We start from the raw sequence: 25,661 nt of genomic DNA, 5'->3' as shown, positions 1-25,661 counted from the left end.
AGAAGCATCGTCGTGAAAAAAACGTATTTTGAAACGTATCTCAATTGTTTTTTTGTGAGGTTTATCGGGTTTATCGGGTTTTTTTGATTTCACACAAACACATCTGATTAGAATTCCCCACAAGAACAAAGATAATTCGCTGAAACAGGTGAAGTTGTTTTCATTCACAAAATTTTAGCTCTCTTACAAGGGAATTCTTTGGAGACGATGAGAGCCGAGTTATGAGCTCTCAAACATTTCCTATGGTTAAGGGTTTATCTGTGCTCTTACGTCCCAAAAAAGAGAATATCTTGCGTATACTACTTGTCGATTTGGAATTCCACGTGAAAAGTTTGAGAGCTTATAACTCGGCTCGCAGAGATATTTAGCAGGTTTTGACTGCAGAAATGGACTCCCGTAGTCGAAAATACCTATAACCAAGTTTATAGATCGTTTGAAAGTGGCGTCTCCAAAGAATTCCCTTGTAAAACTTTCCAGTTTCTCATGAAAGTATCATGCAACTACGCTCTACCGAAATTCCCGAAAAATTTGAATTAGAGCATGATAAATCACTACCGCCAAGTCCGAAAAATTCCCCCCCCCCCCCAGACTAAACTTGACCCCCCCCCCCCCGCTTAATTAGTCCGAAACCAGATACTATATACAAAGACGCTCTATTGACAAACACTCAAAGGAAGAAAAGTTCCCAAAAAAAGTGTCAATAGAGCGAAAAAAGAAGACGTCGCATAACAAAAAGAAAGAAAGGAAGAAAAAAGCGGGAATCACCGTGACTCAAGTGGCGGGAGGGGGAGGGGCGGAGTCTGGCGCCCGGCTCCTTGGAGAGAGAGTGGAGACGCAGAGAAGAGGGTGGTAGTCAGAGAAATGAGCTGTGAAAAGAAGAAGAAGAAGAGTTTGGTTGTGTGTCCCCCCTAATCTCTCTGGATCTGATGGAGAAGAAGAAGGAAAAGAAGAAAAAAAGTGAGAGAAGAAGAGCATTGCTTCTTTCTTTTTTTCGTTCCGCCCCTCTCAAACTGCTTTCTTTTTTTGCTTCTTCTTCCTCTTCTTCTCTCTCCGAGAGACTCCTCACACAATTACACTATTCATATCACTTTTTTGACGTCGCTTCTCCTTCGCAGTTTCTTTCCGAGAGGATTTCTCTCTTTGCACTGACAGAGATGATGGACATCCGGATATATATAAAGAGGAAACGGACGAGTTGGAACGACACATTTTTTTGGGGGGGGGGGGGGGGGGGGGGGGGAGTGAGAAGTTGGATAAATGAGGAGAATCTATAATATGTACATGAAGCTGAAATTTTGGATGGAACCCCAAGATGAGCAAAAGAGCCAGATGTATGGTGTTTTTCGATCTTTCGGATTCCAGAGGACATCTGGACGCTTGGGAGACACAGAACGGTACTTCTTATTGTCCCGATATTATCGATTTTATGTTTTTTTTTCTGGTAGATCAAATTCAGATCTACAGTTTAGTAGTTGACAACTTTTTTGTAGGATTCCTCTCTGAGAAGATACGGTACCGAGACTTTTCAGGGTGTCGTTCGGTGCTCAGAAGATTTCCATTTTTATTGGCTTTACATTTTTTGGTAGATCAAATCTGAATCTCCATTTTTATAGTTGACAACTTTTTGATAGCTCCGCCCACTTTTGAGATATGCGCCTTTAAACGCTCTCGCTTCTCTGCGTCTTGCCTCCCAGGTGCCTATCTTTAAAGGCGCATATCTCGAAAGTGGGCGGAGCTATCAAAAAGTTGTCAACTACAAAAATGTAGTCCTGTTTTAGTTCTATAACATATCAAAACCATGAAAACCTGGGGTTACTCGTTAGATCGTGACACGGGTTCTCATAATTACAACCATACTTGCAAACCGGGCCGAAACGAGCCGACACGGGCCTGCGCGTAACTTGCGTTAAACGCAATATTATGAGCTGAAAAATATACCAAAATGTAGATCTCGACGAGTTCTATGTCACTGATATAATACGCGCCTGATGGCTATTCGTTAATGTGCAGCGGGCCAGGCTAGAATGGCTTTTTTGGCCATTTTTGCGTTTTTCGGCACTTTTTCCCGACACCCGCGGCAAATTAACGAATAGTCAGCCGGCCCGCAGTAGGTCACAGACATAGAACTCGCCGAGATCTACATTTTGGTATATTTTTCATCCCATAGTATTGAGGTTGAAGCGAGTTACCCGCCGGCCCATGTCGGGCCGTTTCGGCCCGGTGCAGAATTGAATTTTTGAAATTGGAAAAAATGAGAGAAAAAATGTAAGTACAGTAAGAATAGGAGTTGGTGTACTGAGAATCTACAGTACCGGTCAAAAGAATACGGACTTTGGCCGTTTTTAGTTGAAATCGTCCAACTTTGAGAGTGTGTCATGGTAATACTGATTGTACCATCAAGTAAATTTTTAATGAATTATACAGATCAAAAGTAGAACTCCATTTTTGTAGTTGACAACTTTTTTGTACGAACACTCTCTAGCAAGTTACATATCATCAAAGTAGTGTCCCGTCCCATTTCAGTAGTGTGATTTTTGAGCTGTCCCCTTAAAATGACCATAACTCTCTAGGGAGTGTCCGTACAAAAGAGTTGTCAACTACAAAAATGGAGACCTTCTTTTGATCTGTATAATTCATTAAAATCTACTTGATGGGACAATCAGTATTACCATGACACAATCTCAAAGTTGGACGATTCTAACTAAAAACGGCTACCTTTAGACAAAAATGTGTTTTTCTTTTTGAAAACAACTAAAAACTGTTTTTCTGGTAGAACTTGCTGAGCAACCATAGTTTAAAAGTCCAGAAAGTGATGCTACTTCTGCAACAAAAAACTGTTGGGGGTATTTGAGTTTAGAACTCGGAAGAATAGAACTGCGACAAAATAAAACTGTGAAAATATAGAACAGGAAAATATAGAACTGAACAAAGTGGAACTACGAAAAAATGGAACTGCTACAAAACAGAACTCGACAAAATAGAACTGAACACAATTGAACTGCTACATAATAGAACTGTTACAAAATAGAACTCTAGTTCGAATGGAGCACGTTTGCATTTTTTGCAAAAATTCAATTTATTTTTGACTTTTCTCAAATGAGTTCATTTTGTTCATCGAATAATCGTTCAAATTGAAAAAAAAGGCGTTCTGATTCTTCTAAAAAGAAAAGAAATGCAAACGCCCTCTCATGGCAGCGAAACGTCTCGGTGCCGATTCTGTTATGTCCTGTTGAGAAAGGTGATGCATAAAATGTAAACCACTTTAATTAAATTTGGTCATCCTGAGCGACACAAAATTGCGGAAGGCGTGATTGATAAATGATGGTAGCTGTTAGAGAAATGAGGAAGTTGGACGATGGATTTATGGGAGTCCATCACTGTTTTCCTAATAAAACCGAAATTGGAAAATAAGAATCTCTGGTGAGACAAAACAGCCTTCATAGGATCCAAGGGACTTCGAACATTGCCGGATTTTGAGATACTTTTCAAAATTCAAAAACATGCAAAATTACTAAAGTAAATTTCTGGGCATTCTGAATAGCCAGAGAACTTTCTAAGCTTTTGCTCAGGCATTTTGGATGGTTTTAAGAATGTGTGTAAATTTTTTGCCAAATGACGTGTATTTACCGTAAAGACTGTAATAGAACGGCACACCCCCCCCCCCCCCACCCTCCGTTGGTTTTTTCGATGATTCTGATTAAAATCGGGTGGTAATTAGAACAGCATTTATGTACAATAGCAAACAGAATGACTAGAAAAGTTTTTTGCTAACTAGGGAAGGATCCCGAGTCGAGTTGGAGTTACAGGTCGAGATATACCGTAAAAACTGTAATATAGGCGCATGCGCCTCTATTTTTCAACCCCCTTCCGAAAGTGCGCCTCTATTACAGGGGCGCCTCTAATAGAGGGGCGCCTCTATTTTTCTACCTGTTCGTTTGGCTATTTTTTTAAACTTTGAAGTCATCAATTTTCAACCAAACTAACAGTTTCTCTGACAAAATTACACAAACACCCCAAAATTTGCAGTACTTCGAACAAAAAAAGGGTTTCTTTTTGTTTTTTTCACGAACTTTGAAAAATAATGATTGAAATCCAGAAAAAATATTTTAAGCATATTAGGGGGGGCGCCTCTATTAGAGGGTGCGCCACTATTATTCAAAGCGGCTTTGAGGGTGCGCCTCTATTAGAGGGGCGCCTCTAATAAAGGGGCGCTTCTATTACAGTTTTTACGGTATATCACTAGAACGGAAATTATGCGCTGATTTCAAATCTGTATTCTGTTTTTGCAGAACGATCTCGGGGAAAAAATTATTTGCCTTTTTCTGGCTTCTCAGTGCAAAAATGAGCATTTTCAAGACTCCTAAAATTAACGTTTTTACAAATGAAACGCCCAAAAACGTCCAAAAAAGATTTTTTGAAACCACAAAATTTCTCAGGGAGACAGTTGCAAAAAATAACGGTCTGCCATTATAAAACAGTATTTACGGTAATATATTAGCTCGGCACATGTCTTACAACTGCGCTCCACCGAAATGCTCTTGAAAAATGTCTCTTTTTCTCTGAGTCTCTCAATTTTGCACTTAAGGTTTCGGTAGAGCGCGGTTGCAAGAAGTGTGCCCCGTGCTGATATCGGAATTCATGAAAATATCCAGAAGTTGTTGTTTCTTGACAGTTGTCAGAAAAGATATAATTGAGGAAGGGTACATTCCGACGAAATACACTGACAGACGTGCGATCTGTCGGAAATAAGTCCCGCCCACTTTGAGCAGTTTTTCACGGAAATGCAAAGAATGCGAAGTATGTAAGTCAGGAAGAAGATAATGAAGAAGATATTGAAATTTTAGAAAAGAAAACTCTCGCTTTCAGGTTGCAATCTTCAAAGGCGCAAGACAGGTGATCTAGTAAACTGTTGTAATTATGAGAACCCGTTTCTCGATCTAACGAGTAACCCCAGGTTTTCACGGTTTTGATATGTTTTAGAACTGAATCAAGACTACTTTTTTGTAGTTGACAATTTTTTGATAGCTCCGCCCACTTTTGAGATATGCGCCTTTAAATATTAGAGGCGAGAGAGTGTGCAAAACGAGGAGGGCTGTGTCTCTCAACTTTGAGCGCCCATAACTCAAAAACGTGAATAGCTATCAAAAAGTTGTCAACTAGAAAAATGTAGAACTAAGTTTGATCTACACAACTGATTTAAATTTGTTACGATCGGTTGTGAAATGAGATCATTAACGGCTGTCAAAATAAGCCTAATTTTCACTAATTTTGCCAAATTTTTCAAGTTTTTTAAATAAACTTGAATAACCGTCACGATCTAACGAGTAACCCCAGGTTTTCATGGTTTTGATATGTTATAGAACTAAAACAAGCCTACATTTTTGTAGTTGACAACTTTTTGATAGCTCCCCCCACTTTTGAGATATGCGCCTTTAAAGATAGGCACCTGGGGAGGAGAGACGCAGAGAAGCGAGAGCGTTTAAAAGCGCGTATTTCAAAAGTGGGCGGAGCTATCAAAAAGTTGTGAACTACAAAAATGGAGATCCAGATTTGATCTACCAGAAAAATGTAAAACTAATAAAAATGGAAATTTTCTGAGCATCGAGCAACACCCTGAAAAGTCTCGGTACCGTATCTTCTCAGGGAGGAATCCTACAAAAAAGTTGTCAACTTCTAAACTGTAGATCTGAATTTGATCTACCAGAAAAAAAAACATACCTAAAATCGATAATATCGGGACAATAAGACGTACCGTTCTGTGTCTCCCAAGCGTCCAGATGTCCTCTGGAATCCTAAAAATCCTAAAAATCGAAAAAAACACCATGCATCTGGGTCTGGCATATTGTTTAAAATAATAGGATTGGTGGTCTCAAAGCTTTTCTAAACAAATCATTTTTCATATATTATAATACGTCCAATAAATTACTTAATGGTTCAAGAATTGGGGATTAAGATTGGTTATATCTGAAAAAAGGGAGGGGGAACGGAGCAAAAGAAGAAACGTGGCGAAGAGAAACAGAGAGAGATTACACAAATAGATGGATTTAGAATGCAACAAGGAAGAATTATATCAGATTGGGGATAATAATTATATACACGAGATCCTGGACCAGCTAGAAGTAGTTTCAGATTCATGAATTGAAACTTTGGTTCAGTTTGTCTTCTCGGATGACGTCACAGTGGCTTCTGGAGCTGGCGAGGCGGCTTCTCCCTTACGGAGAGCACGACACAAGTTCTCGAGCATTTGAATTTTCTTCTCGGATGAGGCGATCTTCTCGGCGTATTCTTGGTTTGTCATCGTGAGAACGAGCACTTTTCTGCAAATTTTTTGAATTTAGCGGTTTTAGAGAGAGAGTGTTGCAAGTGCGCTCTATTGAACGTTGCGCGGCAAACTTGAATTTTTGGTTAAAATTCAGAAATATCAATGTTTTTCGTGGTCTTCAAACTAAATTTAATTGAAACCCGGGTATTTTTCGAGAAAATTGGGAAAAATGTATTTTAATGTGAAAAAAATGCTTTTTCAAAAAGAAAGTCAGTTTTTTTCCAATTTTTTAAAACATAAAATACCACCTTTTTCACAAATCACACTACCAGCAACTACAAATGCCGCCTAAACCATCGAAAAACTGAAATTTTTTAATTTTTAATCGAAAATTCGAATTTCCCGCTCAAAAATCTAAACACTAACAACAGAGCGCGCTTGCATCTCTACAGAGTTTTCTATGAACTCTTGCGTCGATTAGATTGAATTAGGTATCTTTCGAAATGTCATGAATTCCCAAAAATTATTCAAATTTCCCGCTCGACTTTTTTCTCATCAGAGCGCATTTACACATTATGAAAAGGAATGTTGAATTGAAACCACTCAATGTTTCTACTTGAAACGAACTGAAAAATTAACTGTTTTTTCAAATTAAAAAAAAATTTCCGGCCGTTCTCCTACCTCGCGGCCGTGTAGTCCTCTCGGACAAGATTTTAGTATCTCGTTTCTTCACGTTTTCCAACAAAGTCGCGTGTTTTTTAGATTATATCGCGTGAAATAGAAAAAAAAACTGCAAAATTTGTTGGAAAAAGTGAGAAAACGAAAAAAAAAAAATGACGTAAAAATCTTGTCCGAGAGGACTACACGACCGGGGGTGAGAAAACTCTTCCACCAAAACTCATTTCGAGTCAGGGGAACGATGCGATTTTTAGCATCTGAAAAAGACTAGATATGACCTCAGTTCTTCTTTAAACTCAACAGCCTTCCTTTCTTGAAAATTCGAAATTTCCCACTCCCAATGTTCACTAGAGCGCACTTTCTTCATTCATTAAACTTACTGATTCGCCTGCTCGCACTTCTTTTTGAACAAGCTTCCCTCCTTCTCAATCTGTGAACATTTCGTGTTGACTCTATCGATTTCCTTCTTAAACTTGTCGAATGCCTCATTACTTTTCGCCAGACAACTCGTCAATTCCGAGTATTTCGATGAGTATTCCATCACTTGATCCCTCAACGCCTTCTCCGTTTGCAATGCACCGCCGACACGGGCCGTCTCTTCCAGTACAATCTTCGCCAGCTCGTCTTTCTCCATTCCAGCTTTACGCACTTGAATCGACGAGGCATCGAGTTTCGCCTGCAAGAGAGAGAATAACTATTCACGCATCTGAATTATTAGAAAAAAACGGAAAATCAGTTTTTTTTCATTTTCAAGTCGATCGAAATGTAAAAAAAAATTCAAATTTGTCACTATTTTTCTTCAAAAAATTGAATATTTTCTCTGCGAAAAGACAATTTTGACAACTGCGCCCCACCGAACACCTCACAAAGTTCTACATTTACGGTAGAGCGCGTTTGCAACAATTCTGAGGTGCTTGCCCCGTACAATTGTCTTACAACCGCGCTCTACCGAAACCGCGAGAAAATAGTGTGCGAAATTGAGAGACGCAGAGAAAAAGAGACATGTTTCAAGGGTATTTCGGTGGAGCGCAAACCCCAAAATTTTAGATTTTTACACAAAAAATCGGTGATTTAAAAAATTTTCATCGAATTTTTCCAAAATTTGTTTAAGAATTTGATTCGAAAACTCTTAAAGGCACATGCAAATTTTTCGTATGGGTCTCACAGCGAACACCGTAATTTGCAGTTCGCTTTTCGAACTGCCAAGCTGAAAAACAGTGTTTTTCAAGTTTTTCGCTGCAAGACCCATCTGTAAAATTCCATGCACATTTAACACCGCCCGACGAGTGGTCGGTGACGGCCGAACTTTTTCTGTTTGGGGTTCTAGGTCAGTCATCAGTAGAGCGCACGAGCCGTATGTTAGCTATCACTAAAAAGAAATCGACGATTTTCAGGAAGAAATTCCATTTTTAAGCCTGAAAACTTGGTTTTTTTTAGTCATAAATATTCTAAATACGACATTTTTAATGTTTTCTGGTAAAAAATTCACCAATTTTCCTTTATTTTGTGATTTGAACGTCGCAATTTCAGAAATCTGGAAATATATTCCAAAATGTGTAGAAAAATAGCTACATCCTTTTGATAATACTCAAAAACTCTGAAAGAAATTTTCCCCCCAGAAACCACTGGCCTAGAAACCCACAACTGAAAAAGTTCGGCCATGATCCCACTTTCAGCATTTTTCGGACCGAAAATCCGCGTTTTGAGCTTTTTTTTCCAGGGTTTTTGAGCATTATCAAAGGAAAATCCATATTTTTTAACCATTTTGAAAGATATTCCTAGATTACCGTAGTCGCGTCGTTCGAGCCACAAAATAAAGCAAAATTGGTGAATTTTTGAGCAGAAAACATTAAAAATGTCGTGTTTAGAATATTTATGACCAAAAAAAACCAAGTTTTCAGACCTAAAAATATAAATTTCTTCCTGAAAATCGTCTATTTCTTTTGAGTGATAGCTAACATACGGCTCGTGCGCTCTACTGATGACTGACCTAGAACCCCAAACAGAAAAAGTTCGGCCATCACTGACCACTCGTCGGGCGGTGTTAAAGGTGCATGGAATTTTACAGATGGGTCTTGCAGCGAAAAACTTGAAAATGACCGAAAAAACCCAAGTTCCATACTTGCAAATTTACGAAATTTAACATTAAAAATTTCACTTTTTTGATGCATAACTATCTTTTGATTAAATTCTGAAGTATAGTCAAAAATTCGACATTTTTGGGAAAAAATTCAAAAAATTCAAATTTTCGTTCAAAATTTCAGTTCAAATTTTTCAGCCGGGCCTCGGCCCGGCCCGTTGCAAGTATGCCAAGTTCTAAGACTTAAAATAGATATTTCCAGACTGAAAATCGTCGATTTCCGGGAAAATCATTGAAATACTGATTTTTCCGCGATTTTTCCACAAAATTTCTTAAAATTTTCGTATTTTTGCCGACTTTTTCCACCAATCTCGTCTTTTACCTGAAGAAGTTTGATTTCCAAATCTTTTGCCTTTCCAAACTCTTCATAATATTTCTCTTTCTTTCTCATCTGCTCATCGATCACATTCATTCTCTCCTCGTATTGTTGCCCGATTTCAGTGAATTTCTCACTCAATTTCTTGTTATCTTCAGCCAAAGAATCCGATTTCTGTCGACCCTCGTTCATTGTTCTCTCGATATCTTTCAGAGTGATTTTCAGTTGTTCCACCGCTTGAGCTCTCTCTAATTCCAGTTTCTTCATTTTCGCTATCGATTCGTCGCGCGTCTGTTGATTGGCCTTCTGAAGTCCTCTGCATAGCTCTTCCAATTTACTTTTCGCCTCTTCCGTGCGCAGAAGAATCTACAAGAAAATCGATGTTGCAAATGCGCTCTATTGAACGGCACGCTTCTTTCAACCGCGCTCTACCGAAACCCAAGAAAATTGTGTGCGAAATTGAGAGACTCAGAGAAAAAGAGACAATTTTCAAGTGGATTTCGGTGGAGCGCAGTTGTAAGAACTATGCCGAACTATTATACAGAGCGGCATGAAGTTCGGTGGGGCGCATTTGCACCGTTGTTTCTCTCAGGAGATTCACGTGTGATGAAGTGCGCTCCGTCGGACTTCAGGCGCGAATTTGTATCTTTCCCTTCTTTAAGTGCGCTCTACTGTACACAAAGCACGAAATTCAAAATTTGGCTCATTGAAAGTGCAAAGCGCGCTCTGCCGAGCATATCACTGAGTTCGGTGGAGCGCAATTACATCATAGTTTTTTCTCTCAGGAGATTCACGTGTGAGAAAGTGCGCTCCATCGATGCAGAGCGGGAAATCCGAATTTTCAAGAGAAAAACTTGTTTGTGCAACAGAGCGCGATTGCAATACCGAGCTTTTTAAAAGAATTTTTATAAGAGTTTTTAATGACAAAAGCCGTTCAAAAAACTTGAGTTCGATATAGCGCACTTTCTGACCTATTTTTTGAATGTTCTTCATTTTTTGATGAAATGACAATGCAAAAGCGCTCTAGCAAACTTTCTGCTCAGCTCGATAGAGCGAACTTTCCGACCCTTCTAATGAAACGACGATGCAATTGTGCTTAACCGGACTATGCGGTTAGTTCAGTAGCGCGCACTTTATGTCCCATTTTTCACCGGAATTTCGCTCTACCGAACAATTCAGATAGCTCAATAGAGCGCGCTTCCCACGTCCACTTCAATGCTTTAACCATAGAAAGTGCGCTCTACCGAACTTTTCTTAGGAGCGTACTTTGCACTTCCCGACACATGTTTCAATGATTTTTCTTGTGAGTAGAAAGATCGATTCTCTCTCTCTCTGATTTTTCGAAAAGAAGAGAAAGTGGGGGTGGAAATTCTCTATTAAAACAACGTCTCGATATTTGAGACACTCTTTCATTCATTCAGAAAGAAGAAGAAGAAGATGATGATATAACCGAAAGATAGAAGACACCTGTTGGGATACTACTGCTCTCGTTTTGAGGGTGGAGGAATTTTCTAGAATGTGAGGGTGGGAGGTTTCGGGAATTTTTGAGAAAAGTTTTTCAAGTTTTCAAAAAAAAAGATAATTGAGGGAAATTAACAGAATCTGGGGGTCGGAAATTAGAAATTTTGTGAAATATTCGAGTAAAACTTGAGATTAATGATTCAGGAAAAGATAACAAAAACAGTCATCCATATCGGAATTGGCACACTTCTTACAACCGCGCTCTACCGAAACCCAAGAAAATTGTGTGCGAAATTGAGAGACTCAGAGAAAATGAGACAATTTTCAAGTGGATTTCGGTGGAGCGCATTTGTAAGAACTGTGACCCGAGCTATTATAAAGAGCGGCATGAAGTTCGGTGGGGCGCAATTGCACCATAGTTTTTTTTTCTCTCAGGAGATTCACGTGTGAGGAAGTGCGCTCTGTTGGACTTTAGGTGCGAAATTGAATTTTTGAGAGATAAATTTGTTTGTGCAGATACGCTCCATCGGACTTTAGGCGCGAAATTGTATGTTTCCCTTCTTTAAGTGCGCTCTACTGTACACAAAGCACGAAATTCAAAATTTGGCTCACTGAAAGTGCTCTACCGAGCATATCACTGAGTTCGGTGGAGCGCAATTACATCATAGTTTTTTCTCTCAGGAGATTCACATGTGAGAAAGTGCGCTCCTGAGGGGGAAATTTCTAATAGATCAGCAATAAAATCAAGGAATTTCGGTAGCCGAATATGACATGAATACTCGAATTGTGCAATTTCAGTGTTTTGTCCCCCCTAGTGTCCCCATAAGCATTAAAAAGTCTTGGAGATGTAGGAAATCCGTCCAAAAACAAGTTTTTTTTTTTCGAAAACTCTCGAATCAGTGTGCTCCACCGGGATTTTAAAACTAGTGAAAACCGGTTTTTCATGAAAAAACCGGTGAAAATATTCACCGGTTTTCACCGAAATTCACCGGTGTTTCACCGGGGAAAACCCGGAGAAAACCGGTGATCACCGGGTTTTCCCCGGGGAAACACCGGTGAAAAAACAGGTGTTTCCCCGGTTTTCACCGGTTTTCGCCGGAGTTTTTTTGAAATTGGTAACACACAACCAGACATTTGAAAACTGGACATTTCGTAACCGGACATTTCGCAACCGGACGTTTCGAAACCGGATGTATTGCAACAGAAAACTTCGAAATCGGACGTTTCGCAACCGGGCACTTTGCAACCGGACATTTCGCAACTGGACGTTTCGCAACCGAATGACACTTCGAAACAAAATAATGTCGGTTGCGAAACGTCCGGTTTCAAAATGTCCGGTTGCGAAACGTCCGGTTTTTAAGTGTCCGGTTGCAAAACGTCCGGTTTCAAAGTGTCCGGTTTCAAAACGTCCGATTGCAAAATGCCCGGTTGCTGTTATGTTCGTTCACGTTGAAGTGTTTGCATCATCAAAAAAACACCGGTGAAAACCGGTGATTCCCCGGGGAAAACCGGGCACCGGTGAAAAATGAAAACCGGGGAAAACCGGTTTTTCAATATTGAACACCGGGGAATTTCGGTGAACACCGGTTTTCGCCAAACTTGACTCCGGTTTTTATTTTTATAAAACCGAGAAAAACTTCACCGGTGATTATAACGGTTTTCACCGGTGAAAAAAAACCGGGTTTTCGCCGGTTTCTTCACCGGTGGAGCACACTGTCTCGAATGATTTCAGCATTTTTTGAAATTTAAAATAATGAAACATCGATAAAACAGATTCTTCTCTACAATAGTTGGAGAACTCTGAAAAAAGTGGCTCTCAAAATGTATTATGAGAAAGCAAACGCGCTCCGCGGCGAATGTTTGAAATTTTTCAGCGTTGAGTCCAAAAATGTGAAAAAATCGAAGATGTTTTCAGCCATTATTCACAAAAAAACCCAAAAAACGTTCAAAATTCAGATAGAAAAACTTATTTCCCTTGTTTACAGTTACGTTTGAGCGAATTTTGTTCAATATTCTTTTTGAAATTTTAGGATACAATTGCACTGTTGTTTCTCTCAGGAGATTCACGTGTGAGGAAGTGCGCTCCGTAGGACTTTAGGCGCGAAATTGAACTTTTGAGAGATAAATTTGTTTGTGCAAATGCGCTCCATCGCACTTTTGCCGCGAATTTGTATGTTTTCCTTTTTTAAGTACGCTCTACTGTACTCAAAGCACGAAATTCAAAATTTGGCTCACTGAAAGTGCAAATACGGAGCATATCACTGAGTTCGGTGGAGCGTAATTGCACCATTATGAGATTGTGTGAGAAAGTGCGCTCCATCGCTTCTGAGCGGGAAAATTGAATTTTCAAGAGAAAAACTTGTTTGTGCAACAGAGCGCGATTGGAATACCGAGATTTTTGAGATTTTTACAATATTGCTTTGGGTAGATTACACAAACACGCTCCACTGACAATATTAGGAAATCTGAAATTTTACAACAAAAAAATCGATAATCACCTGATTATTCCTCTCCAACTTTTTCTCCAGCAAATCCTTGACTTTCACCACTTTATCATGCTGAAAATAAATTCGAAAATTTCAGATTTTTCCCTCGAACTTACATCAATCAACTTGGCCTTCAACTCTCCATTCAATTTCTCCGATTCCGCCAGCTTTTTGATCAATTTCTGAACTTTCTCCGCGTCGGAAACGCCTTCAAGCGATTTCAGAAGAGTGGATTCGTCTGGAAATGAGAGAGAAATTCGAAATAATCAGTGTAAATTTTTATCTGAGAATTCGTGTCAAAAATCGCTGAAAAAGGTTTTTTACTGTATTTCTAACGAAAAAGTGTAAATTTTTTTGAGAAAAGTTGACTATTAGCAACCCACCTCCTCTTACAACCGCGCTCCACCGCAAACGAGAGAGTATCTGCAAGAGAGACGCAGAGTTTTTACTTTTTTCTCGCGCCAACACAAATTTTCCCAGTTTTTGACTCATTTTTGCTGTTTTTCAATATAATTTACAAAAAAACTTTCGAAAAATAGCGAAAATGGGTCAAAAACTGTGAAAATCTGCGTCTCTCTTGCCGATACTCTCTCGTTTGCGATGGAGCTCAGGCAACTCAATATCAATCTAATTAGACGCGGCATCAGTTAGATTAGCTTGAATGTTGGCATGATTAGATTAATGCCGCGTCTAATTAGATTGATGAGCAATCTTGTAAGATTAATGCGCCGTCTCATTAGATTAGTGTGAAATCTTGTGTAACTAGTCATAACATTTGAAAATTCTTTAGGTAAAAAAGAAATAGTAAATTTATTCAAATTAAAAACAAGATTTTTTACAATCGAAATGTACAAAATATATAGAAAATAATACAGAAAATAAAAATTAGAAATTAGTAGAAAATCCATTGCAATGAAAGTGGAAAAAGTCCTAGTTGTTCTCTGTCCGGCTGCTGTCCATTGTCGTCCACTCAGCGAATTTTGCTGTAAAATGAACGAAATTACCAAAAAACTGTTTGATTTCGGAACTCACAAAAGACTCTTTTTTTCGAAGCTTATGTAGAGAGCGCTGATGTTGAAGCAGTAGACGCTTATACCTGAGCAAAGAACTGTTATTCACGGCTCATTGAAAGCAAAACAATTTGCTTACCAAAAAATTTATTCATGATTTCATCGCAATGTTGACTTTTCTTCCAAACCAAATGAAAGTTGTGAAGACTGAAGACTGCAGTTGAAGACTTGATGAGCCATAGAAACCGAAAAATACAATTTTTAATAATGGAAAATCGTGAAAAAGTCGATAAAACCGCAAACGAAATTAGTTCGCAACGATTTCAGGCTTTCGAGACATAAATAGAAAATTAAAACTCAGAAAAAAAACATTAAAATAAAAATTGAAAGTAATTTTGCGCGTTTTGTACTGACTTATTCTTGGATCCTTGGCGCGAACGAAGTTTGCGCAAGCAAAATCCACTAATCTAATTAGATTGTGATTAGATTGATGCGGTTGTAGGATTAGATTAATATTGAGTTGCCTGAGAGCGCAGTTGTAATAAAAATGCGCGGCTAATAGGAATTTCTGATTTATACGAAAATGTTTTAAATGTAGTATTTTTCTAATTTTCATTGAAATTTTCAAATTTATAAAGCTCATCACAGTTCTTACAACTGCGCTCCACCGAAATGCCCTTGAAAAATGTCTCTTTTTCTCTGAGTCTCTCAATTTCGCACACTATTTTTTTCAGTTTCGGTAGAGCGCGGTTGTAAGAAATTGTACGGAGCAAGCACCTCAGAATTGTTGCAAACGCGCTCTACCGGAAATGTAGAACTTTGTGAGATATTCGGTGGGGCGCAGTTGTCAAAACTGTTGTTTTCGCAGTAAAAACCGTAGATTGGCTGTTCGCAAGGAAAATATTCAATTTTTTGAAGAAAAGTAGTGAAAATTAGAATTTTTAACATTCCGATCGACTTGAAAATGAGAAAAACCTGATTTTCCGTTTTTTCTAATCATGAAAATCGAAAAAAAAACGCAATTTCAAGGATTTCCAGCTATTTTATTTGTAAAAATTATTAAATTTCCCGTTTTTTTTTTGGTATTTTTAGTGTGTAGAACTGGATATTTTCCCAACTTTTCATAAAAACTCACCGAAATTCTTTCCCATTTTCGGTTGTCCAATATTTCTGAAAATTGTGTGAAATATTATTCTGCCAAACAGAAAGAGATAAAGAGTGCTTTCTTGTGGATACTAAGAGCTCTGAGAGCTCTCTCTCCCCGAGTCGACCGACAATGTCTCTGCGTGTCTGTCGCGCTCTCCTCGATTCACACACTCTCTCGCCTCTTCACGGAAAAACGACGCGGCTCGGGGAGCTTTCGTTGTAAATCGGCTCTCGCTGGTGAGCTGAGATGAATGGGAAGAAGAACGGAGAAAAGAGAGAAAGACACGTTTTGCAAGAAGGTAATTATTGTGTGGAAGCGAGTGAAACGCCCGTGTCATTCGAAGTGAAATTGGGAAATAAAAATATAAAATATGAGAGAGAAATTGATAAATTGAGGTTTTCAAAGGCTTTTCTTGACAGTAGTATATTCACAGAAGATGATTTTCTTTTTGTTTGACAAATAATAAGAAAAAAATGAAATGGGGCAAATTTCTCTGTTACAATGTGATTTTTGATGCATTCGTGAATGATGGTGTGATATGTGAAAAGAACCGGCTCATTACTTTTTTTGCTCTTTTTCGAGGAGTTTTGGATTGGTGGAATAGTAGGAATTGAAGATTTTTGGATTTTTGGATTTCTCGGCAAATTTTCGAAATTTCTTCAAAAATTAAGACTTTTTCGGTATTTGTTCAGTAAAAAATTAAGAAAAATTACTGAAAATTTTGTATTTTTGAGAAAAATTAACAATTATTGCGCAAAAATCGAAATTTTCAACAATAAAAAAGAAAATTCAGCTCAAAATAACAAAGTTTCTCGTATTTTTCAAAAATAAATACTTTTTCAGCATTTTTTCACTAAAAATTGAGAAAAACTACTGAGAATTTCGAATTTTTGAGCAAAATAACAATTTTCAACATTTTTAGAACGAGAAATTGGGAAAAATTCAAAGTTTCAATCAATTTTCAGTAGAATTTTTTGAAAAAGTTGCTGTAAAATTGAATTTTCTTGGTTTTGACTAATTTTTTCCTTTAATTTTCAAATTTTATATCGAAAAATGCGATTTTTTCTGTGATTTTTACCAAAAATTGAGAAAAAAAACGGTATTTCGTTTGCATTGCGAAAATTCAGATTTCCAAACGATTTTCATCAAAATTTTGTGAAAAATTGGTGATTTTTAGTTAAAAATTTAGAAATTGCAAAGAAACATTGGAATTTCTTGGTTTTGACAAAATTTTCTTTTACTTTTCATATTTTTCTTGTTGAAAAATGCTATTTTTCGGTGATTTTCGACTAAAATTGAGGAAAAACACTATTTAGTTGGCAGAAATTCAGATTTTCAACGGATTTTCATCAGAATTTGGTGAAAAGTTACAATTTTTAAAGCGTTTTTCGACTAAAGAACTATGAAAACTAAGAATTAAATTTTTTTCATCGAAAATTCAACAAAACTTGACGAAATATGCTCAAAACCAGCAAAAAATCGATTTCTCACAGAAATTGAGTACAAATCGAAATTTTCAACGCAAAAATTGAATTTTTTAATGGTAAAACTCACACTTTCCCGCAGTTTTCGATGGTTTTCGGCAGAAATTTTCAATTTTCAGCAAAAATCTCTCAATTTCCACTATCCAATTCTCCAAAACCCTTGAGAACGAGTTAAAAGGTTCCAAACCCGACAATATGTTAAAATATGGCACAAATTAACAAAATATCAACAAAAAAAGGCAAAAAAATTATCATTCAATAATCGGAGACACTCTTTTCCTCCGTGGCGACGTCTTCTCATCTGAATCTTCGGATTCGTCGTCACTACTCAACACAATTCGTTTTCGTTTTCTCATTTCTGGCCTCGGAGTGTCCACATTCGAATTTCTAGTCGCCATGGGCCGTCGCAGAGGGGTTTTTGGTCTGAAAATTCCATTTTTGGTGGAAAAAATTCAAAAAATCGATAAAAAGTATACTTTTTGCACTGAAACTCTTCAAATTTCTCATTTTCATCAGATTCTCCCACTGAATTCTCTGAATTCTCTTGATTCTCCTCGTATTTGTGCAATTTTTCGAGAAGTTTCTGGCGTTCGGCGACATGATCCTCGTGTGATGACGTGGCCGGCTCCATTTGAAATCTATCTTGTTTCATACCGAAAAATGAGAAATTTCCGCAATATTTCTTATTCTGGAAGAAATTTCTATTTAAAAAATCGATATGTTGACTAAAAAACACCTCAAAAACTGGTTTTTTGTGGTCAAAAGTGCCATCTTTATAGGGATCCAAGTCGTTGGACGGCGCTTCGAGTCCACGGAGAAATAGGTCTTGTCGAGGTTTTTGTGTATTTGTAGTTTTGATTAGAGCATACATTCCGAACATTGGCACCAGTTTTTCGTTCTAAAAATACCAAAAATTTAAAAAAAATCGAAATTAAAAAAAATGTAGTTATCAGACCTCTTCCTCAGCATTTCCCTCGTAAAGATGCTCCCGGAATGCTTCATATTCGTCGTCATCGTCACTGAAGATGTTTTCCATCTGAAATTTTGATTTTTCAGCTTGAAAATCGGGTTTTTACAGTGGAAAAATAAAAAAAAATAGCCGAAAAAGGCGCGAAATGCAAACGCGCTCCATTGCACACATGCGCCAAATTTGAAAAAATATTTTTATTTTTTGCATTTTTCGCTGATTTTTCATCAATTTTCACTGTTTTTAATCATTTTTTTTCCAGATTTCTACTACAAAAATGCAAATTAAACTGATTTCTACACCGTAAGCTACTTTTTCTACTTAAAATCCTCTCAAAAAACTAATTTTCAGAGAAGGAACCCCAGAATGGATGGCTATCGAGATGCACGGGATGATTTCGCCGCAAGACGGCGGTTTTGATGGGAAAACTTTAGGTTTACTTAAATTTTATGAGTTTTTATTGATTTTTTCGGTTTTTTCAGGCACAATTTGCTGGGGAGACCGCGGAAACGTGTACATGATTGTCGGGAACCAGACACTTGAAGGAAAAGTAAATATTTGATTATTTTTAACAAAAAATATAAAGATTTTCAATGTTTTCCGACTTTCAGATATCGAAAACCGACCGCCCGTTGCTTGTAATTCAAAAAAGCGAGAAAATTGAGGGAGAAGATGAGAAAAACGCGACGGTACGGGCGGTGATCCGGAAGAAGCTCGTTTTCAAGGTCCGCCCGCGACCACTGGTGCTGTCGACGGCGGCGTAATTATCTAATTATCATCATTTTTTGATTTAAAACTCATTATCTTTGTTATTTTGATCTGTACAATAAACACAATCGAATATAAATTAAATTATTACAGAAAGAAGGAGAATGATCGAGCTGGTAGGTCTCAAGTCAGAAAAACGACGAAAAATTGAATTTTCTCAAAAAATCGATTTAAAAAATGCACAGGGGTGCATAACGCAAGGTCGCGTAAACGCGCTCCGTCGCTCAGCGGTTGGCACGGTGCCAAAAACAGACTTGGCTGACTATGAGTGCATGAGTGCCACGTTCAAGTTTAGCGTGTGTTTGTCGTATCTTTCTGTTGTGACGTTGTTTATTTAGTCACAAAGATTTATATTATTTTTGATCTATACTTTTTGATCTACCCGCTTTCCCTCGTATTCCCCCGTTTGCCCGCGAAGAGGAAATGTCATCCTTTTCCTCTCGTTCTAAAGTCAGTTGTAGTTTTATACCTGCTTCCGGAACGTGACCGTTTCGTGATAGATTGTTACCCTTGTCCCCCCTCATTCTAGTATTCCGAATCACTAATAAACGAGTGATTATTATACATTGTTTCTCTATTAGCACGAGATACAACAGTGGCGATCAGGATGAGACGGCAGTGAGAGCAGTTTATGCTAAAAGGCCGAGTAATCAGGATCAGAGTAGAGACAAGAACACATCAGAAGATGGTAATTCTGAAGGTGGAAAGTGTTGGAACTGTGGGAAACGTGGCCATAGGAAGCCAGATTGTCCCAAACCACTCACAACATGTTTCGATTGTCAGAAGAAGGGACATATGTCCAGCTTTTGCAGATCGAGAAAAGATTCGTCGTCTAGAAAGACACAACACGTTGCCATAGTTGGTGGAGCTTCTTCGGAAGATGCTGAGGTCAATTCTGTCCGTCAGTATGTGTCAGTAGATGTGAATAGTGAGTCGGTGGAGTTTCAGTTGGATACTGGATCTGATATCACTCTCATCGGAAGGGAAGATTGGAGTAGAATAGGAAAGCCTGACTTGGAGAGATGTAGATCTAAAGTGAAGTCAGCAAGTGGAAATGAGTTGAAGATACTAGGCAGGGCGCTAGTGGAGTTCAGACTCAAAGGATCAGTAGGAACTGGTTATGTGTATGTCCGAGAACACGGAAATCTGTTGGGGTTAGACTGGATCGGAAGATCTAAAGAGATGTCTTATCACATGGGAATGATGGTCAATGAGCTGACACATTCAAACACAGATGCAATCCATGGGGGATTGAACGGAAAGTTTCCGGAGGTGTTCAAGAAGGGACTAAAACGGTGTGTTAAAAAGAAGGCAGTTCTCAAGGTAAAAGAGAATGCGACACCGGTCTCCAGATCGAAGCGTTCAAGTGTACAGGGAGCTTCAAGGGTCGTGGAGAAAGTAGTGTCGTCGTGCACTATTAGTCAAGGTGGGAAGATCCCTAGGAAGATCCCAGAACAGCCATGGGAAGCACCGGAGCGTGTTTGGCAAAGAGTCCATATCGACTATGCAGGTCCAGAGAACGGACAATACTATCTTGTCGCAGTTGATGCTAAATCAAAATGGGCAGAGGTTACGATAGTAAAGTCGATATCGGCAAGTTCGACCGTCAGAACATTGAAAGACATGTTCAGTCAACACGGTTACCCTGAAACTTTGGTTTCTGATAATGGTACACAGTTCGTGTCAAAGGAATTTGCAACGATGTGCCAGGATGCAGGAATTGAGCATGTTCGCTCACCAGCATTTCATCCTCAATCGAACGGTCAAGCAGAAAGATTTGTTGACACATTGAAGAGAGGATTGAAAAAGTTAAAAGGGGAGGGAAGTGTGAACACTGAGATTTTATCACAATTTCTGTTACACTATCGCTCAACACCGTCAAATGCTCTTGGAGGTTTGACACCAGCGGAGGTTCATCTCGGAAGGCGTCTGAGAACAAGGTTATCTTTGATGATACCACAGTTGAACAGAACTGTAGATTCAAAGCAGGTTGCGATGAAAGAACAGTTTGATAAGCATCACGGAGTGAAAGCCAGAAGTTACCGTAAAGGTGATTCTGTATTCGTGAAGGTATTCGAGAAGAATACATGGTCGTGGAAGCCTGGAAAGGTTAACCAGCGACAAGGTCGAGTCGTCTACGTCATCGGTCTGAATGACGGACGAGAGCGTGTTGTACATGCCAATCAAATGAAGATGCGATTGGAGGAGTCAACACAGGAGCAAAGCAAGGAGCATGAGTGGGCTACCACTATGTTCGACGTGGTCGAGTTACCGACAGTTTGGTCAGCAAAGAAGTCTACCGATGAAGCGAAGAGGGATATGACATCTACACCAGTCATGGATTCACCACAACGAGTGCATCAAGGTCAAGGGACATCATCATCTCCAGCGCAACAAGTTCAGTCAAGGGCATCTACTCAACCGTCGTCAAGTCAGTCAACAACTACAGCAGTTCAAGGACAACGACTTGCTCCGTCTCCAGTTCAACCAAGAAGGACAACCCGTGTCAGGAAGAACGTCGTCAAGTACGATCCATCAGCTCACATCTAAGTTCTCATTTGTGATTATTCCTATTGTTCTACTTATCCTGATACCATCATTGTTGTTACCTGATTAACCAGTATGTTTTATCTTTACGTAGGGAGGTGTTGTGACGTTGTTTATTTAGTCACAAAGATTTATATTATTTTTGATCTATACTTTTTGATCTACCCGCTTTCCCTCGTATTCCCCCGTTTGCCCGCGAAGAGGAAATGTCATCCTTTTCCTCTCGTTCTAAAGTCAGTTGTAGTTTTATACCTGCTTCCGGAACGTGACCGTTTCGTGATAGATTGTTACCCTTGTCCCCCCTCATTCTAGTATTCCGAATCACTAATAAACGAGTGATTATTATACATTGTTTCTCTATTAGCACGAGATACAACACTTTCAATGAAAAACGCGACGCACACGCATCGCGACTCCGCCGGTAAATTCAAAACTTTCCGTTGCGGATCAAGATATTAGGTCGGCACAGTTCTTATAACTGCGCTCCACCGAAACACTCAATTTTCTTCAGTTTCGGTAGAGCGCAGTTGTAAGAACTGTGCCCCGAGCTTATACACTTTCAGATAACCATCACATGCGTTATCATCAAAGAGATTCGCAACAGTTCTTCTGGATCCCCAATCAGTTTTTCTGATTACCGAGAAGTCACTCATTATTTCCCTTTTCTCTGGATATTATCTGTTTATGTGTGTTATTCGAAACGAATACGCAAATGGATTAGAAGACAAAATAAAAAAGATAGTAGGAATATATCTGGACTTTCAATTGACCAATATATCGATGGGGTATTCAGGAAGATATTAATTTGATGATGATTGCTCAGTGAAAAAGTTTCCCTCACAGTTTTTTAACAGTTCACAGTCTCCCAGACTCCGAGAAAGAACTGCAAGGAAATATTTGATCTACCCTGATGAAACGAAAATTTTGAGAAATTAGCAGGTCTAAAAATTTATTTTTTTGATTTTTAGAGTAAAGCTCCAAGTCAGGAATGATAAAATTCAAGTTTTAGAATTATTTTGAGAGCATTATCCACTCATTCAATTCAAAAAATCCTGGTTTTATATATTATTTCAAGTCGAAAAGGCAATTTTTCATTTTGATATTGGAAATATCTACGGGATTTGCTCGTTTCTCAACATTTTCCAACGAGTGATAGCTCAAATCGTGCTCCGGAGATTTTTAAACATTTCTGTAGGACGATTTTTCAATTTGCTCATTAGTTTTCGAGAAATCGATCAAATTCTGAATTTTTTTTCAATTTTTTGTTATTTTCTCGAAAACTAATGAACAAATTAAAAAACCGTCCTACAGAAATGTGAAAAAATCTCCGGAGCACGATTTGAGCTATCATTCGTTGGAAAATGTTAAGAAATGAACAAATCCCGTAGATATTTCCAATATCAAAATGAAAAATTGCCATTTCGACACGAAAAAATATATAAAACCAGGATTTTTTGGATTGAATGAGTGGATAATGCTCTCAAAATAATTCTAAAACTGCAAATTTCTAACTTCTGACCTTGAGCTTCACGATAAAAATTATAGAAATAATGTTCTAGACCTGATAATTTCTCAAATTTTTCATTTCATGAGGGTAGATCAAAAATTTCCTTGCAGTTCTTTCTCGGAGTCTGGGAGACTGTGCAGTTTAGTAATAAATTTTGAAAGTTCAAATAAAGTTCCATGGATTTTTTTATAGCGATAGGAAGTTTGAAATTACATTTTGGGAAAACTTTCAGTCGATCAGCTCATTTCATACAAAAATTGTGAGAAGGTACAAATAAACGGAGATGAATTTTCGAATCATGGAATCTCGTTAAAGTAATTTTCCCCTTATAATCATCACACTTCGGTGCAAAAAGTACAATTTTTGAGCTCTACTTTTGATCTATTGTCGAAATAAAAAAAGTGACACTCGGTGATTGCGGACTTGAAATTTTGTTTTGATGTTTTCGCCCCGCCCCAAAATCTGCAAGCGCCGCGCGCCCTGTTGCAAGCCGCCGCGCACTTTTTTGCGCTTTTATTTTTTTATCAGATTTTGAAGGTTAACTCCGCAAAGAATGCATGCATTTTGTCAATAAAAAAGAATGACAACTAACCAACAATTGTCAAACATAAAACGTTTAACATGTTGTACCCAGAGAGACAAAAAATTCAATCATGGTCAAAAATTAACAAGTGAGCACAGTAAAAATTATGATAACATTTTTTATATTGAATTTACTGAAAACACGTAATATTGAGTTAGAATAAACGGTGAAATTAAAATTTTTGATTTCTGAATTCGGCACATATCTTCCCACTCTATAGGAGGAGTTCAAAGTGAGTGAGGAGTACGTAGCCGGCGCTGATGTCAAGGAAGTAATTGAAGACGTCTAGATCTGGAATTAGAAATTAATAAAACTGAGAGTAATTATTTAATTCTCACATTTTACCGATCTTCGCTGCTTCTTCGGTTTGTTGTTCTCTGAAATCAGGCAATAGCCTGTCACTCACCTGGCTAATTTAGAGTATCCACTATTTATGATTTCATAACAATTTTAGGTTCAAATAAACAACGTTTTCATAATTTACATTAAATAATTACATTGTTTCTACATTTTTACATATATTTTTCATTTTTTTGTTGAAAAAATACTTTAATATCTGATAAAAAAATAAAGGCGCAAAAAAGTGCGCGGCGGCTTGCAACAGGGCGCGCGGCGCTTGCAGATTTTGGGGCGGGGCGAAAACATCGAAACAAAATTTCAAGTCCGCAATCACCGAGTGTCACTTTTTTTATTTCGACAATATTTGATCCATTAAAAATTTACTTGATGGGAAAAATTGTTTTACTATGACACACTCTCAAAGTTGGGCATTTTCAACTGAAAAATGCAAAACATGATTACTTTTTGGCCGGTAGTTATGCATCAAGAAATTGGATTTATTAAATGTAAAATTTAAAGAAAATTCAAGAAATTTGGTTAAAAAATAGGGTCTTTTTCTTGAATTCGAAACTTGACGAGTTTGGCTTTAAGGTATGGAGACAGGGGTGCGTGAAGAGACGCAGACATAGACAATTAGAATTATCAGTTCGTTGTATCCCAGCCTAGTTCCAGATAACAGTGTTACATCATCTGTCTTTAACATAAAAATCGAACATTATCTCAAATTCATTTCTGGTGTCTTTCACGTGAATACGACTATTGATCCATTGTTCCCTTTTGAAAGCCAGTTGTTCACAGATCGATGGATCCATTGATCGTCTATAGATTGCATGTTGAAGCGGATTCTTTGGACAACGAGTGGATGAATCAGTAAAAAATTGACAATAAATGCTCAGATTTGTTTGTCCTCCCAACTGAGCAACTCTCAAAATGTTATCCATGACACGAATTGTTTCATCTTGTTGAATCACGTTGCAGAAATGGGAGAATTTGATCGATATTCTGTCGGTCGGAAACATTCTTCTAATGTTTGATATCATATTCTCGTAGCCTCTCTGTTGGGTGTAATTTATTGTTCTAAACATCAATCCATTAGAACAGAAGTGTGACTGTGACAGCTTGACGGATACGGAGTTTATCTTGAGATCTGTAAATGTTGAGATGCAATACGGGATAGTAGCGGATTGTACGTTTTTTTTTAGATGTGGGGCGTGACCTGTACCTTGTTCAAAAGTTGCTGAGCTAAAAATTGCATACTTGTCAAAAATCGAGCCGGCCCGGATTCAAAAATGCATACTTGCAAACCGGGCCGAAACGGGCCGACACGGGCCGGCGCGTAACTCGCTTCAAACTCAATTCTGTGAGCTTAAAAATATACCAAAATGTAGATCTCGACGAGTTCTATGTCCGTGACCTACTCCGAGCCGGATGAGTATTCGTTAATGTGCCGCGGGCCGGGCTAGAATGGGTTTTTTGGTCATTTTCGCGTTTTTTGGCACTTTTTCCCGGCCCGCGGCACATTAACGAATACTCATCCGGCCCGGAGTAGGTCACGGACATAGAACTCGCCGAGATCTACATTTTGGTGTGCAAAAATGTGTATTCATTTTGCAACACAATTTTCTGAAATTTTTCGAAAATTTAGAGTAAAAATGCTTAAATTATCATACATATTTACCTTTTTATTGAGTTTTGAAGTTTTATTCGAAAACTTTTTTTTTTCAAAAAATTTCCAAAAAAAACATAACAATTTCCAAAAAAACATCACATTTTCAAAAATGTTTCAAAAGCTGTTTCGAAACGGGCGGGGCCGGGCCGGGTCGGGCCGAACATTTTCTTGATTTTGGCCCGGCCCGGCCCGGCCCGTGGCAAGTATGAAAAATTGTGATCTTTAAAAAGACGCACCAACTACAGTACCGGCCATAAAGAATGCGATAATTGCATTTTTTTTAGTAGAAAATTGGGC

The 25,661-nt window shown here is 38.2% G+C and overlaps 2 protein-coding genes across 2 annotated transcripts; one reads left to right on the top strand and one right to left on the bottom strand.

Moving 5' to 3' along the window:
• Window positions 1–6,151: 6,151 nt before the first annotated feature.
• GCK72_000406 (uncharacterized protein) lies at window positions 6,152–15,504 on the bottom strand (the record flags this gene model as incomplete). Its single annotated transcript, XM_003095510.2, has 6 exons — window positions 6,152–6,317; window positions 7,321–7,616; window positions 9,403–9,762; window positions 13,356–13,415; window positions 13,460–13,581; window positions 15,489–15,504. 6 exons carry the CDS (start codon window positions 15,502–15,504, stop codon window positions 6,152–6,154), a joined length of 1,020 nt encoding a protein of 339 aa, XP_003095558.2.
• Window positions 15,505–18,228: 2,724 nt separating this feature from the next.
• Window positions 18,229–18,715, top strand: GCK72_000405 (uncharacterized protein; the record flags this gene model as incomplete). Its single annotated transcript, XM_003095515.2, has 4 exons — window positions 18,229–18,254; window positions 18,303–18,385; window positions 18,434–18,501; window positions 18,563–18,715. The coding sequence occupies 4 exons, from the start codon at window positions 18,229–18,231 to the stop codon at window positions 18,713–18,715; spliced, it is 330 nt and encodes a 109-aa protein (XP_003095563.2).
• Between the last annotated feature and the right edge of the window lie 6,946 nt (window positions 18,716–25,661).

The sequence above is a fragment of the Caenorhabditis remanei genome, chromosome I (genome assembly GCF_010183535.1).
Source record: "Caenorhabditis remanei strain PX506 chromosome I, whole genome shotgun sequence".
Classification (NCBI taxonomy): domain Eukaryota; kingdom Metazoa; phylum Nematoda; class Chromadorea; order Rhabditida; family Rhabditidae; genus Caenorhabditis; species Caenorhabditis remanei.
Note: the sequence above shows the minus strand (reverse complement) of the source record. Positions and strands in the feature narration are given on the sequence as shown.